The 14981-nt window shown below is 41.7% G+C and overlaps 1 protein-coding gene across 3 annotated transcripts in view; it reads left to right on the forward strand.

Annotated features, from left to right (window-relative positions):
- The first annotated feature begins 1166 nt into the window (after positions 1 to 1166).
- The window catches only part of SKAP2 (src kinase associated phosphoprotein 2), a 116915-nt gene continuing 103100 nt past the window's right edge, over positions 1167 to 14981 (forward strand). Inside the window, exons 1-3 of one of the 3 annotated variants that reach the window (XM_080382685.1) lie at positions 1167 to 1378; positions 11975 to 12080; positions 14366 to 14391. In XM_080382685.1, coding sequence (XP_080238811.1) covers positions 1330 to 1378; positions 11975 to 12080; positions 14366 to 14391 — 181 coding nt within the window. In that variant the 5' untranslated portion in view covers positions 1167 to 1329. Of the gene's footprint in view, positions 1379 to 11974; positions 12081 to 12873; positions 12954 to 14365; positions 14392 to 14981 lie in introns of those variants that run through there. The other 2 variants (XM_080382687.1, XM_080382686.1) reach the window with 2 other exon arrangements.

Consider the following 14981-nt stretch of genomic DNA (forward strand, 5'->3'; position numbering starts at 1 on the left):
TGCTGGTTTTTTCTACAGTGCTATGATATACAGATGTGCTAATATAACTGCAGCTCTAACACAAACACTTTCTGTAGTAATAACATAGATACAGCCAAAACCACCAAGGTCACAGAAGCACACGCCGAGTTTACTTTGACTATTTGACTAAACATACTCAATCACAGATGTGCTCCAAATACATACAACTAGGGATTTGCGGGAAAAATATACTAAAGCTGCCCCATAACCGAAACTTCTACAGTTAGCTATTCTAGCAGCCCAGCTGTGTTGCTTAGGAACAGCAACTCTCCCTGCCTCTGCCCACACAGATGTGCTAACTGACACCAATACCAACAGGCCCGTTACCACTGCTTCACTTTCCATTTCTTACTCACTGCATGCCTCACGTGTGCATGTGATTTCCTCTCAAGTTCTCCGGCTTGATTTTGCCAGCTGCTGCCTGGGACATCGGCACAGCTGTGGTCAGAGTTTGGGCTGCAGTCTGCTATACCAAACCGTGATGGCAAAACCAAAACCATGGTGAAACCAAAACGATGGCAGGCCTGTTATCTCAAACGCTAACCCTAGTAATGGCAGCAGGCTGAGAGGGTACCGGTAGCACCCGCAGGGCCTGCTGGATGCAGGGACCGCCACTCTCTCCCTTGTCCCCTCGGCAGCGCCGTCCTGCCTGCCAAGAAGCAAACTAAAGTCAGTAGCGTGCTCCGAATGAAGGCTGGAAAGATAATTGAAAGAAATTAGGTCCGAAATATTATCACTCGTTATATTCAGCCGTGCCCACTCCCGTGAGAGGAGGCCAGGGCCGCCGACCCTCAGCTTGGGAAGGGCTAGACGCTTAGGCGGGACAATCAGTAGACCAATCAGAGAGCAACTTCCTGGAATTCTTATCCAATAGTCAACTTCTCGTGGGCTTCGGGGCGGAAGCGAGCGGATGACTAACGCTGAGCGCCATGTTTGATTCTGGCGAGCGGCACGGTGCCCTCACGCAAAATGGCTGCTGGCAGAGGTCACGTGGGAGGCAGTCCCCCGTGGCGGGGGCGTTGCTAGGGGGCCACCCCCCAGCGCGTGTAAACATTGGGGGGAAACGCATGCGCAGCGGCGGCGGGCGGGGGGGCGAGGAGGGACGAGGAATTCGTCACGAAGCCCCGCCCCGCGGCTCGGCGCCCCGCCCCTGTGGCTCGCGGCCGTGCCGCTGCGGCCGGGGGGGCGGGGCCTTCGCTTCCTCCCTGGCGGGGCCGGGGCCTGGGCCTGGGCCCGGGCCGGGACCAGCTGTCGAGCCCCGCCCGCGGGGTGTCCCCGGCCGCCTGGCTGCCCCCCGCCACCCTCAGCATGCAGGGCGCGCTCGCCATCCCTGAGGAGGTCTGCAGCCTCCTGGCAGGTAAGGCCGTCCGCCGGCAGGGAGGGCGGGAGGGAGGGCTTCCCGGGGGGCGGGCGGTGAGCAGGGCGGAGGGGCGGCCGAGGGGGGCGGGCCGGCGGGGGGTGTGACGGGCCGGGGTAGCCGGCGCGGCCGGGGCTTGCGGGGGGAGCAGCCCCTCGAGCCGCAGCTTTGGCGGAGCGCGGCCGCTCGCTTCTACTGCGTGTGCTCGGGGGCTCCCTCCCCCCGCCAGCCGCCCTTCCCCGGCGGCGGGGGGTTCCCTTCCCCGCGGCTGCTCGGCGCGCCCGCAATGAGGAAGGAGAGAGGCGCTCGGCCTGGCCGCCGTGTTGCGGGCTGAGCGCTCGCAGCCTCCGCGGAGGGCTGAGGTGTTGGTCGCCTCCGCGGCGCTGCGCCGGGGCTGGGGGCTCGTCGGCCCGCGCCTCACCGCCCGGCCGTCGGGGGGTTCGCCCCGTCGGACCGCGCCGGTGGCCCGGCTGGTGCCGCCCGCGCCGCTCCGGTGCCGGCAGGGCTGCTCCCCGAACTAACCGCAAAAAAATAATAAAAGAACTTCCCCGCTGAACAGCAGAGGCGAACGGCGTCGGGGCGGGTGCAGGTGATGGTGGTGGTGGGCGCTGCCATAGCGGCCACACGCGCCCGGAGGACGGTCCCGCTCGCAGGGCGCCGCGGGGCGCAGGAGCGGGGCGGCTTCTTGCCGTGCCAGGTAGCGGCGGTGCTGTTGGTGGAGACTTCAAAACTACCAGTAGTGTGTTCTACGTTCGAAGTTTACATTGCATAGTTAATATTCGTTGTGGTTGTTCCTTAAAATAAACGATGTTTTTCCCAGTTCGGGATTTCTTTTGTCTTTATGGAAAAGCTCATAAAAGGCTTTGCCATCCTGAAACAATTTAAATTTCAGTGGGAGACCCTTCCTTTTGAGAACTTCTGTTTCTGCTTCCTTGCGTAGCGGACTAAGCCGTTAAAATTACACACGCTTTTCAAAATCTCCCCTCGGAAATCCTTGATGACATGGCTGGGCACTGTTAGAATCCAGCGTAGCTCATCACCTTTGAAGTCTGTTCTATTTTTAACACTTTGGTTGTAAGAGTTAACGCCTGAAACATACTGCTCCTACGCAGCTTCTCATCTTTAAATCACTTCTGCCAACTGTCTATAGTGTTTTCCTAAGTACCGTTTCTAAGTACATTATTTGCAGATCATACCATTTCTAGTAAAATTGCATGAAAGGCCACCAGAAGAAAGGAAAGTTTCTGGAGATTTTTTTATCATGACATAGATTCTTAATCGTTAAAAAAAACCCCAAAAATTAACCCTGGAGAGCCTTTCTAAACCTTGGTGTTTTCTGTGGTATAACTGTATTTTGGAGCTTGTGATTGCATGAAGCATGTGTGTGTTTCAGAGCTATTTTCACTGGGTAACGCTGATCTTGAAACTCTTCCACGTTTTAAGTGCTTTTAGGATTTTTTTGGGGAGGAGGGTGTGATGCAGATAGGATTGTTTCAGGCTGTGATTTGTTTTTTTATCATGGTGCCTCATTTACAAAACTTGGCCTTCGCCCTATCTTTATCCAGTCTGCCATGGAAAGAGCGATACAAAAGTTTGTATTTTCCAGTGGAACTGAGAACACCTGTTTTCCCTCAAGGGGGTTGTGTGTATGTTCTTTCAGAGTCACTATGATCAACAGCCTAAGTTATATACAGGTATCTGGTGTTTGCGCAGTGTGTACAGCTTCAGCTTTTCTGGAGGAAAATGAGATCTTTCTTTAGTGCTGTCTGTAAAACTGAAGTTAAGAAGAGGATGGAATGATTTACCAGTGATCTTTAAATCTTTGTTTTATTATTATGGTAGCATAAATGCTACATGATACATCTCTACAACTGTAATGGTAATATTTTCAACTTAATTTACATTCACGTGCAATTTTGTTCTGGGACTCAATGCAAAATGAGGTTAACACTTGTTGATTTTATGACAATGTAATTATAGAGCAAGCAGAAATCCAGCAGGCTGGAGATGGGATAGTGAGGAACAACCATTAGTTTGTAACTTTTAATTCTGACTTGCAGAATTATCAAAGGGAGACAAATATAATTATGGTTGTGCAATGTAAAAATCCAATAACCTGCTTCCTTTTTCAAAAAATATGGCGTTACTTTTTAGAGTTTGTGTATGTTAACCTCTCCTTCCTTTTTTTTTTTTTGTTGCCTGGTTGTTTTTTTTTTTTGGTGTGTGCATAAAAGTTAGAAACTAGAGTAATTCAGACTGTATGAGCAGTTCATTCACTGATATGTTTAGGTTCTGGTAATCGTTAATTATACAGTCTCCTTTTTCTTTTTGCTCAAATTATTCATGTAGTGAAGATGTATGGTAATGGAGGAAGGAAGGGAGCTCAGTATTATCTTTACTACTCATTAAGAACCTCTTTCATAATACAAAGACTACAGTGAGTAGATAGTTATTAATTTCTGCATGTTCTTCTTCAAGGGTGCTGCTTAATGTATTATTTTAATGGCTCACAAGTATTGATTCTGCACCTCTTTGAGATGAGGGAATATTGTTTTCCCATCGGTAAAATTAGTGTAATAAACAAGATGTGATCTGGGGTCGCAAAAAATAATCGATGGTGGAACAGAATTAGAATTCAGGTTCACCTGTCTCCATGCTGTGCTGGTTTCTCTAGAAAATAACGTGAGTTGGATGTCTATATCCAGTGGCTATTACCGGTGCTGGGCACTTCATACCAGGTTCTGTTGTGAACGTGCAGTTAATGTCTGGTGACAAACCCTCTTTTTTAGCCCAATACTCAGATAGCAGCAAGGCAGTGACTGATTCAAAATCTCAAATGTTGTGTTCTTCCTCCTCTCCTTGGCCTTCTTGTCTACTGTTTCCAACTTCTGCAGCAAGTGGAGGAGCAATCATATGGATTTCCTTATCCCTGTTTAGCCTTGATTGATTGTTAAGAGTATCGTCCACCTACTATGCTGAGTAAGTAGGGGTCCTACTGGGAAACATACTAAGTGCTCCTGCAGTTAAACACGGTGATAATGGGAATAAACACAACAGGGGATGAGTTAAAGTTGCACAGGAAACTTCTGACTTGTGAGTGCTTTACTTTGAACCTAAACAATATTATATATTTAACGTAGACCCAAATTCTGTCACACGTGCTGGCAAGGTCGTCATAGTTGCATGTCAGTGGCGCTGAAATGTTCCAGGCAGAAGCACAGCTTGAGCTCAGGGCTAACTGCATTAGTTGGAAACAGGAGGAAGCTGTTTCTGTAAAGTTGAAGGGGAAAGGTCAGTGTGGCAATAGGTTTATTGCAGAGGATTGTTGGGATTTCACAATCCCAGCCTCTCTTCCCTGACTTGTTCAAGTGATGAGAGGGAAGCACTGGAGACAGAAACAGGGTCCTCTGGTCATGAGTTGAACTTCTGGTGGGAGGAGAAAGTAATTTTATTGTGCTCTCATCTCCCTTTTTACACCTGTGAGGTGTGTGGTGGTGTATGTAACTTCTTCATTCCCTACCTGTGTCTCTGCACCTTATAGATGATGCTTGAGACTTTGGAATTTAGTGAAGGAAGCCCAGCCCCATTGTGTCTTTTCTTCTTTTCAAAAGGTATCCTCTGTCTTGTTTATATGTTCAGGATATTTTGTGGGTGTTTGGCAAAGTGGGATGTAACTTGTTTGTTTTTTTTTTTTTTTTTTTTTGTGGGTTGGGTTTTTTTTTATTTTTTTTCCCCTTGCTGTCAAATTTTTATTGGCTACATAAATTTTTGGAGGCCTGCTCATTTTTATTTTTCCTTTCTCTGTGATATGTGCTCCTAAGTTTTGGCTTGTCCGTAGCTGAGAAGGATTTCAGAGGCTGCTTCTTCCCCAAAGGCGTATTATTTCTCCTGTAACATAAATCAGGCTGGTTGCTTCAGTCATCTTGATTGGAAAAAAAAAATCTTGATTTTTTTTCAGTAATGGAGTTAAGAATTCTTTATATTTTTGATTGTGTCATGATCGTTAGATATCATTGGTATCTTTTTCCCTTTTTAACTTCGTGCCATCTGTGACTATAGGAAGGGTCCTATCGCTTTTAATTCAGTTTTCCTTTCACATTTTGCAGTATTTCCATCGTGAATCTTCTGTATTCATATTTTAAAAGTTATGAAGATTTTTGCTATGAAAATGGAATAAAAATTTCCTAGTTAATTAGATATTGGGACTGGACATTTATATGATTCCATATTTCCTTGTTCTACTAAACAACCCCCCAAAACTAAACAGAAACCAATGTTCTTGACCTAGAGAGTGTTTCCACTCAGATATTATTCAGATTATCTAAGTGCTTAGTCAGATTGTCCAAATGCCTTTTTTCAATGTGATTGCTTTAATTTTGTCTTTAAATTAATATTCTTTACCTACTTGTTTACTTGCATCCTGGAAATAGCATGCAGAAGAGGGCAAGGCAAGAAGGCTACAAGACTGTGGATCCAGTGCATGAGTTTAATTTTGCTTCCCTTTTATTTTTGGGCACTACAGTAGTTATATTTACCCCTGATGCCCAGAAAATGAACCGTCCTTTTTTGACCTCCTTGTCAGCTGTTGCTGGACTTGCTCCTTATGTTGCTGTCATAGGAAAAGCCACCTAGGTACAGCATAGTTCTTCATTGGCTGGTTCAATTTTAAAATGCTATTGTTATTTAAAACTTTACTTTTTGTTTTAAAGGATCACTTCCATGTTTCCAAGGCTTTAACAAGTGCTGATTCTAGCCGAAGAATCCATCTTTACAAGATAAGCCAGGGCAATTATTGTAGACATCTTCTAAGTAGACATGTATTTACAGCTTTGGTAATATATATGTATTTCAATAGTAATGGATTAAGAATAGAAACAGTGAGGTGAAAAAATGCATGGAGGCATTCCTGGTAAGAAATAACCTCCAGTGATTTGAAACACAGTTCAATTGTCTCTGCCATAAATTTGAAAATAAGTGTCATATATGGATGATAAAAATGGCATAGGCTATTTTTTATATACTCATTATTCACTTAGTTTGTCTTTTTCAATTAACATGGAGTCTATCTTTCTCATCTGACTGGGTTTACATTTCTTTCATAATCATATGTCAACAAACCACAATAGATGCAGCATAATGTGGCATACAGTGTAAATCTTTAGGTTAATCCTTAACGTTTTTTATTATAGTTCATTTGAAATCACTTTAACTTGATCATGATTTGTACTGGTGTGGTTTTTTCATGATATGCTTAATATGTTACAGCTTCATCTTTTCTCACCTCTTTTATGTAGAGAGAGGTTGCTCAACTACTCAGCCAATGAGATTAGATATATATGCTCCTTGATTATAATTTTTCTTCTTTAACTTAAAAGAGATGTCTTACCTATTTACTTCATTTGAGAAGTCTTAGTGGTTTGGATGTACTTCTGCTTTCTAAATCACTGATGAAACTGTTGAGTGTCAACGTCTTTCGTGACGCTTACTTTGTATGTGGCAACGTGATGAGATAGCCTTGCTTCTGGGGATTTAAGGTCCAGCAGTTTCTAAAGGCAGGACTTTGTGTTAAAAGGAATGATCATCTACTTGTTAGGCTGGATCAGTGCGGTATTTTTAGACACATTGGAGTGTCAGTCACTTTTATTTTACATCACGTGTTCTGTTTTTGTATAAGCATGTATACATATATATTTTTAAGAGACAATTTAGCAAACTTGAGAGAGAATTTTAAATATAGTTGGGAAGGATAGGGAGTGCAGAAACAAAATCCTCAAATATTTCTTGATTCAGGGGGACAGGCAGTCACAGATACTGCTTGATAATTTGTCTTCAGACCCATTCCTTATTAATGAATTGCACAAAAACTTTGAAACCAGATTAATTAATGGCTTTCTAATGCTAGCTCCTGTAAAGCTGGAAGATACATGATAATCTGTTTAATGTGGGTCACATTTGGACAGTGTGTGTGCAGAAATGTGCCTAGCTTGCAGCTGCCTTCCCAAATTCTCTGGCCTGCCTTCCCAAATTCTTTGGCTTGTAGCTGGCTTCTGGCTCTCTCAGTCCTTGAGGCGGAGGAGAGAGATGGGAGAAGGCTGGTGGCTGGAGGAATTGTTCTGCTGATCTGCCATTCCCTTCTTGTGTGACTGGCAGCGCATCCACCAGGTGACCCCATGCCAGTGTCCCTTGTCATATGACTGATGCGTGTCTAACCTCGAAACAGGGGCCTGCGTTCTCCTCAGGTCACAGACGGGGAGCTGCGTGCACGCCCTGCCATGTGAGTGGGAACACACCTGTCTCATCACCAGTTTATGATGGTTCTCTGTTATTTGAATGGTATGAACTCATCAGGTGACGAAGAAGTGACTAATTTTTTGATAACGTGAAGGACAGCAGTTTGGTTATCTACTGGAGGAGTGGAGAAATGAAGACCCAGGGCACACTCTGAGTGCCCCTATGACAGTCTGTTTGGCCCACCCTGACAGAAGAATGTGGTAGTTCGGTCCTAAATATATTTATTAAGTGCGACTTATGGTCACAGTATTAAACCTTGTAAATAACAAAAGTGCTATGATTTGTTATGATTAGCACTTGTTAACACAGCACTTGCTTTGGGCTACAAATTTACAATGTTCTTGGAAAAGTCCATCTGCATAGTTCCAGCCTTCATTAAAGAAAATAGCTCCAAAGACTTAAAACAATAAAAAACTTGCAGTTGTCTGTTTATAATCATTGAGGTAAGGAAATCCACAAAATGTTTTAACAATGAAATGCAAAATAAATCTTAAGCTTTTTTCCTTGTAAAAGGAGTGTGGATGGAAATGAAAATAAATGGCCTTTTAGCTTTTGACTGTTCTATGAGCTGGCAATTAAGCTTGGAACTGTATGAGCCCGTTGAAGTGGACAGAACTGGACTGGTGTGACTGCCCTTTTCTGACAGTTTGTAACCTGTATTGACAGAGCTATTTCCGAGTGACTTGTATCAATCGGATCATCCAGTTCGACAGCTATTGTTCATTTCTGGAGGCAAATAATTTCTCTGGGGTATGATTCAGACAAAGTTAAAATCACGAGCATTAAGAAATAGAGCATCAAATATGGATATTGAAGCTATCAGGCAGTCTAAACACACAAGCTGAAAAAAGTGAAGAGGTGTTGAATAGGTTTCCAAAGTTTATTGCTCTTTGAAATTGTAGTGTTTTCCATGGAAACAGCTGAGTCTCTGCAGTGTGTGATACTAAACAGCTGCCCAGTTTGTTAGGAACAAACAATTTAAGGAAATAGATCGTTTGTTTTGTTTGTTGTGTGGTAACTGAATTAGTAAAAGTGCTTTTAAATCAGAAGTCTGCTCAAGGAGGGTTTCTTTTTGGAGTTTATATTTTATTCCTTTTTAAATTCCTCAATGAATCAACTGCTACTGAAGCGTGAAACAAACGTGTTCTACACTCAAGTGCTTGTGACTAGTAGTTTATACTTTTCTGTGTAGCATTAAACTAGCAGAGGAGGGGTCAGGTTTTGGATCATGCTGGAGAATGGAGAGCAAGTAAGTGACTAGAATAGCGGTGAGAAATGGGTAAACTATGGTGCTTCTGTTTGAAGCTCACTGGATGAGACTTGCATCTGTCATACTGAAGTCCTGAGTTCTGTTCTCATTCCAGGGTAAATCGCTTTGTGGAATGTCAAGAGAAATTGTGTGAACATTATGTTAAGCCAGTGATAATGCTTTCTGTATCAGCAGGGACTGCTCCTTCCCTGCTCTTCCACATTGTGGAAGTACAGGTAGTGAAGAGATGATTGTAACTTAGGTAACTTTCTTGCTTCTTGTCCGGTGGAGCTTAGGACATGATGCTCATCTCATGTGCACGTGGCCCATCCTGGATGGATTTACAACACTAGATCAGAACATGGCTTGAACAAGATATGTAAGATTCTCTGTAACTGTGAGTAGATGAGAAAAATCTATGATACAGGAAAGCGTAATTTTCAAGTAAACTGCTTCCTTAGTGTTCTGTGATGAGTACAGTGCAGTCTGATTTTGGATACCTAGGCTCGGAGAACTTGTTTCATGATCTCACGGGAGAGGGGACCTATCCTAGGCATGTCTTCTCTGCAGCTGTTTAGAAACAACAAACTTAGCGGGATCTTCTGTATGCTTCCTCTGTTTCTGTCTCTCTCCTTCGCCCCTCTCCTCCAACTCATTATCTACTTATACTGAGAATAAATGGAGCATCTACTGCTGCCCTGTCCCTCCATGGTTGAAAATTCTGCATTACTTCTGCTTTTGAAGTCCAAGGTTTTCCAGAAAAGAATACGTTCTGTCAGCAACATAGTTCATTCTTGCTTATAATAATTGACTTGGTTTCTCTTCCCCATATACTCCTTAATAGTCTTATCTCAATATTTGTATTTGAAAGAATCTTTGACAGTCAGTCAAAACCCAAGATAGCAGACCTCTCAGAAAAGCTCAAAACCCAGCTGAGAAGAAGCCCACTGAGTTTAAATGAAGACTTCTGAAGCGAAGTTCTGTGATTAAATAATGTCCAAAGATTACTGTGCAAGCATTGCTCCTTGTTTATAAATGTCACTAATTCCTCTAAGCTTTTGCATACTGCTGCTTGGGTGGAACTTTGAAGTTGCTATCTTATACTTTTATGTATCTATTCCAAAAATGAAGGAACAGATGTTTAACCAGTATGAACAAATATAACTGTCCCAGAGTGAAAGGTTGGTCTGTACTGGAAAATCCTGCTGGGTTTAATTGAGAGAAAACTGTTGGCAGTTTAGGTTTTTGCCCTCAGTGGTGAAATTATTGGTGGTTTTGACCTAGGTTTTGTGGTTGGTCAATGCCTTTGGATTGCATGGGTCCTCATTTACCTGCTTGATTGACAATTCCAATCATTGGAATTTATGAAGATGTATACATTTTCTATTGGTTAGGACAAAATGTTTCTAGGGATGCTTGGTGGACAGCATAGAGGCTGTTAGGGGTGTGTCTGGAGGATTCATTAATACGTGTTAATTGCCTTTCCTGCTGTCCTTTTAAAGAAGGAATGCCACAGAACTGAGTCTGGTTCCCCCCTCTTCAGGACTGCTTTGGAAAATGTAGTAGGGAAGCTTCTCTGTTTTATGGGGAGGGGAACAATATAATTCTTCAGAACTCTAAGATACTTTTTAAAAAAAAGATTGTTACCACGCTTTGTGAAGACAGCAATCTAAACAATCTGGTAAATTATTTGTAAAGAACATCATCTTTGTAATAGCTATGGTAGTGTTCAGAACTTTTGACTTGTTTTCTTGCAGCCTATACTATTAAATGGGATATGTTTCTGCTGAACTTCTGTTTTATAAAGAAGAAAAGCAATTAAATTTTTCAGTTAGGAAATCTGCAGTGAATATTCATTTAACATTGTTTTAAAATGTAACATTTTGCATGCAAACATTTGAGTACTTAGTTGGCTATTTTGTATTTCTGTATGGAAACAGAATGTCTTATCTGATTGGAAAAGTTACAGGATTAAAATAGTACTATCTATGTGTATTTGCATCTACCAGATTGAGACAAAGTATGTCTGTATATATATATGTGTGTGTGTATGGGTGGTGGGCAGGCTCTGTGAGGGTGTTACGTATGCTTTCCCTTATTCAATGAACACTTATTATCTGTACAGCTGAGAAATTCAAGTTAACAAGCAGGATTTTCTGGTCACATATTCACTTTGCAGTTTTCAGGATAACCGTATGTTGATTGGTAACTATAGGAAACTTTTACAGTGAGTTTTCACAATTGTTTTTGTTACTCAACTGAGTACATACTCAACAGAGAACATACTACTGGAGGAGTTTACACTCCCCCAGATTCTCAGTCACTGCATTGGTTTTATCCTGTGGAATGGGCATTTACTATATTACAAAGAACCATGGTAAGTGTTGTGGAATGCTTTAGTTCTACCTGACTGTGTAAGTGTATCAACTGTATAAGGAAGGTTACAGTACAGGTTAGAGTCTTAGTTTGTGATTCTGCAAGTGCAGGTAAGCTTAACTTCAAGTACATGCATAAGCTTGACTCCTTCAATACGGTTATTGTGCCTACCTAATTGTTTGCAGGGTTAAGGCTTTGGATATGAACCCTTAGTCAAGTAGGGAGCTCCGAGGTAATGTGAGAACATTTGACAATGCTGTAACCAGTAAGTGACCTATATTAGTAGCTGGGTAGGAGTTACTGCTGAAATAATGAGTTACTCAACCATTTTTGTAACCTGAACTTCTGAAATAACATGGCAGTAATACACGTGTAAAGGCTATTTCCATGTTTTAGCTTTATCCCTTGCTTTATGTGATGGAAAGTAATTGTTATAGTACTGCAATTTATTAGGACTTGCGTAGCATAATTAAGTGAGCCAGAATCAAATGTCACCATAGGATTTGCTGTGGTAAGCATAAGTAGATCAGAGAACAGAATCTGAAATGTACGTTAACTATGCTGTGTGTAGGTCTGAAAATAATTTTCTTGGTTTTTTCACAGTAGTATCAGGTCAAACTCATTGTGGCATTATTTACCTTTTTTTGAGGTGTCTTTTTTTTTTTTTTTTCTTTATTTAGATGTTGACACATTTATTTCACAAACGCTAAAAGGAGAAAATCTATCCAAGACAGCAAAAGAAAAAAGGGAAGTGCTTCTTGAGAAGATAAAAGATGTTAAGGCAAGGTAAGTGAGCTTCAAGGCTTTAGTATGTTAGAAAGCCAGTTAATGATAACTTAAGTTTTTACAGTCTTTCAATAACCATTAACATTGAAAAATCTGTCTAGATCCTGATTTTGTCAGATAATCTGCATAGGTTCAAATCTTTGTGTCTTTCTTGAAACTGCTGTAATTTAGTGAGAAATGGGAACAGAAGGATTTGTGCCATTTGAATTGCTGTAGTAATCTGAACACTGATTGCAAGCTGGTTGGGTAGAGCTTGCCTTCACACCTCTGCTTTGGTAAGATTCCTTCAAGTATGAGGAATAGAATGCATTGAGAATCTGAATGAGCTGTCTGTGGCCATACTCAGCTGGTGTAAACCAGCATAATTCAATGCTGACTTTGCTTTACTGTATTTTCTGTCCTTTAGCTCTGTAATAGAAAATAGAAACTTAACTGGAAACTATTTATAGATCATAAGCTTGTTTCAGCGGTGTTAAAATAGTGAAGTACTATGACAGCCCAAGAAGAGGGGCTCTGTGTATGTGTCTGGTTTCTTGCAGGTTTTTTTTTTGTTGGGTTTTTGTGGGTTTTTTTTCCTACTATCAGGTATGATTTGAGACTCTGTTGTGTTTTAATTTCAGTCAAACACTTCAGCTAAAGAGATTTGGCTGTAGTTTTATTTGGGCTACAAAATTTTCTTGGCAAATTATCTTTTTTTACAACTCTAATCAAACTAGGGCATAATCTAGTACTTGCTGTTCTTTTCTGGTTGTTTTTTCCAAAGTGTTTTTCTACTGATCACTCCTGTGTGATATCTCTTAACCTTTCCTTTGATGACATGCTCCTGCTTCTGTGGCAACTTGTTTACAATTTCAAAGACAGCACAATCATCTGGTGAGGGCATCATTCTTTGTATCACACTAACTGTGGGAACACACAAGATGTGTCCCAACTTGTAATTAAAGATTTGTGTGCCTTGGATTCTGGCTGTGAATGCTTAGGAAACAACTTTTTTTTTTTTTTTAAAAAAAAAAAAGAGGAACCAGGATTTTCTTTCTCTTTTTTTGTGCTTTCCCTTCTGAGTTTTTTTTTCTTTGGTTTTATGACTCAACTATAGGTTTTTTTGGATGATGAAATATCAAAGGAGGGAACCTGCAGTTATGAGTACAGTTGACACTGAATCTTTTGCTATCCACTTAATGACTCCCTGATTTTACATCTTATTTTAATTTGTAATTCCTTCCTCATCTCCTGTAATGTTATTCACTGTTAACAGTGTTTTGCTTTTCATGCAGGCTACAAAATATATGCACGTTGTAGTAAATTTTGATTTTTACTTCCCACATACTGGGCTGTACCTAACTATTACTGCTGTTTGCTGTGGAGGATTTCTTAGATCTGGCCTTTTATCTTTGTTTGCATTTCTCAGTTTCTTATCCCTACACCCTTCCTTTCTCTCCTGCCTGTTACTTGTAAGCATCTCCTTACTGACTAACCTGACACATGCACTACTGCTTAGTGTCCATAAAGATGGTCTTGGCAGCTGCATTTTATTTTCCAGTTATTTCTGATGAAGTCCTTTCACATAAACTATAGTCCATGCATGTTTTCTGAGATGCCATTTTACATAACTCTGTCCTGATTGTTTATATATCACACTGTGTGTCAAGATTTATCTCTGAAGAAAAAGTATTTTTTTCCTCCCAGGATGATATTTTTAACGTATTGAGTTAGTGAGATCTTCTTATTTGAAAATGATGGTTTTTATTTAGACATGCAGTAACTTCTTAATTTCTGGTTAATTAGTAATACTTTTTCATTTGGATTTCATAAATTACTGCAACTACTCCCACTATTTGTGGGTTTTTGCCTGTTGACCTACTGTGTTATTTCAGAGTGGCTTTTACATGTGCAGAATTTTTTTTGAAATATGTTAATGTTTAGAAGGTTTTCTGGAATTAAAGATGCTTATACCTTAAGACAAAGGTTTAAGGTATAAAGATGTTTATACCTTAAGATACCTGAGTAATAACGTCTATTCCTAGAAGAGGCTACTCTATCTGAGTTTGTTTTTGTTCAAGTCTTTTTTTTTGAAGCGACTGCGGGTTCTCTCAGCTGGAAAGACAGAAGAAAACCGAGTAAATATTTCACCCCCCAAAAAAAGACTTAAAAATTATTAAGGGATACTCGCAGTGCTGTTTCAACTAGAAAGCTCATTGGAAACTCGCCGTTGTCCTAGGCTGTGTTCTAGTACCGCGGATTCGCAGGCGTGCATTGCTTGATGTTGTTTCTTCTTCCTTCTGCAGCTACCCTCAGGAATTCCGGGATACAGGTAAGTGCCGTGCTTCTCCTTCCCCCCGCGGGCGGCCCTGCGGGCGGGGGCGGGGCCGGCCGGGCTGTGCGCGGCGCCGCTGCAGGCCGAGGGGGATGGCGCCCCCTGCTGGGGGCAGCCGGGAAAGGCTTCCCCGTGTGCTCGCGTCGGAGCACCGCGCAAAGAAAGGCCTTCTCCTTCGTTCAGCGCATCCGAGAAGGCTTACTGATGAAAAGATTACTTTAGAAACAGTTCAGAATTGCGTATGAATAGAGCTTGTTATGTCTGGCTTCATTAGCAACAGCGCAGCGTTGAGAAAGACCGTGTGATGCAGGTTTGTTGTTTGTTTGTCTGTTTTTAAATAAAATGTATACAAAGCAGCCTGCTTAGGAGATAAAATTTTAATAGGGATAACTTATTTCAGCTTTTTTTTTCTTAACATTGCAAAAGTCTTCAATTCCATATTGATGTTTCTTTAACCTTTTAATAGGATCATCTAGTGGCAATATGGTATTGGGTTTCGATCCACACTGAATGAATGTTTTCATAGTGCAGCGGCAGCTCAGACCTTTAGTTGGAGAGGAGATGATTTAGTGTATGAGTAATGGAAA

Source organism: Falco punctatus (assembly GCF_963210335.1).
Source record: "Falco punctatus genome assembly, chromosome: 4".
NCBI lineage: Eukaryota > Metazoa > Chordata > Aves > Falconiformes > Falconidae > Falco > Falco punctatus.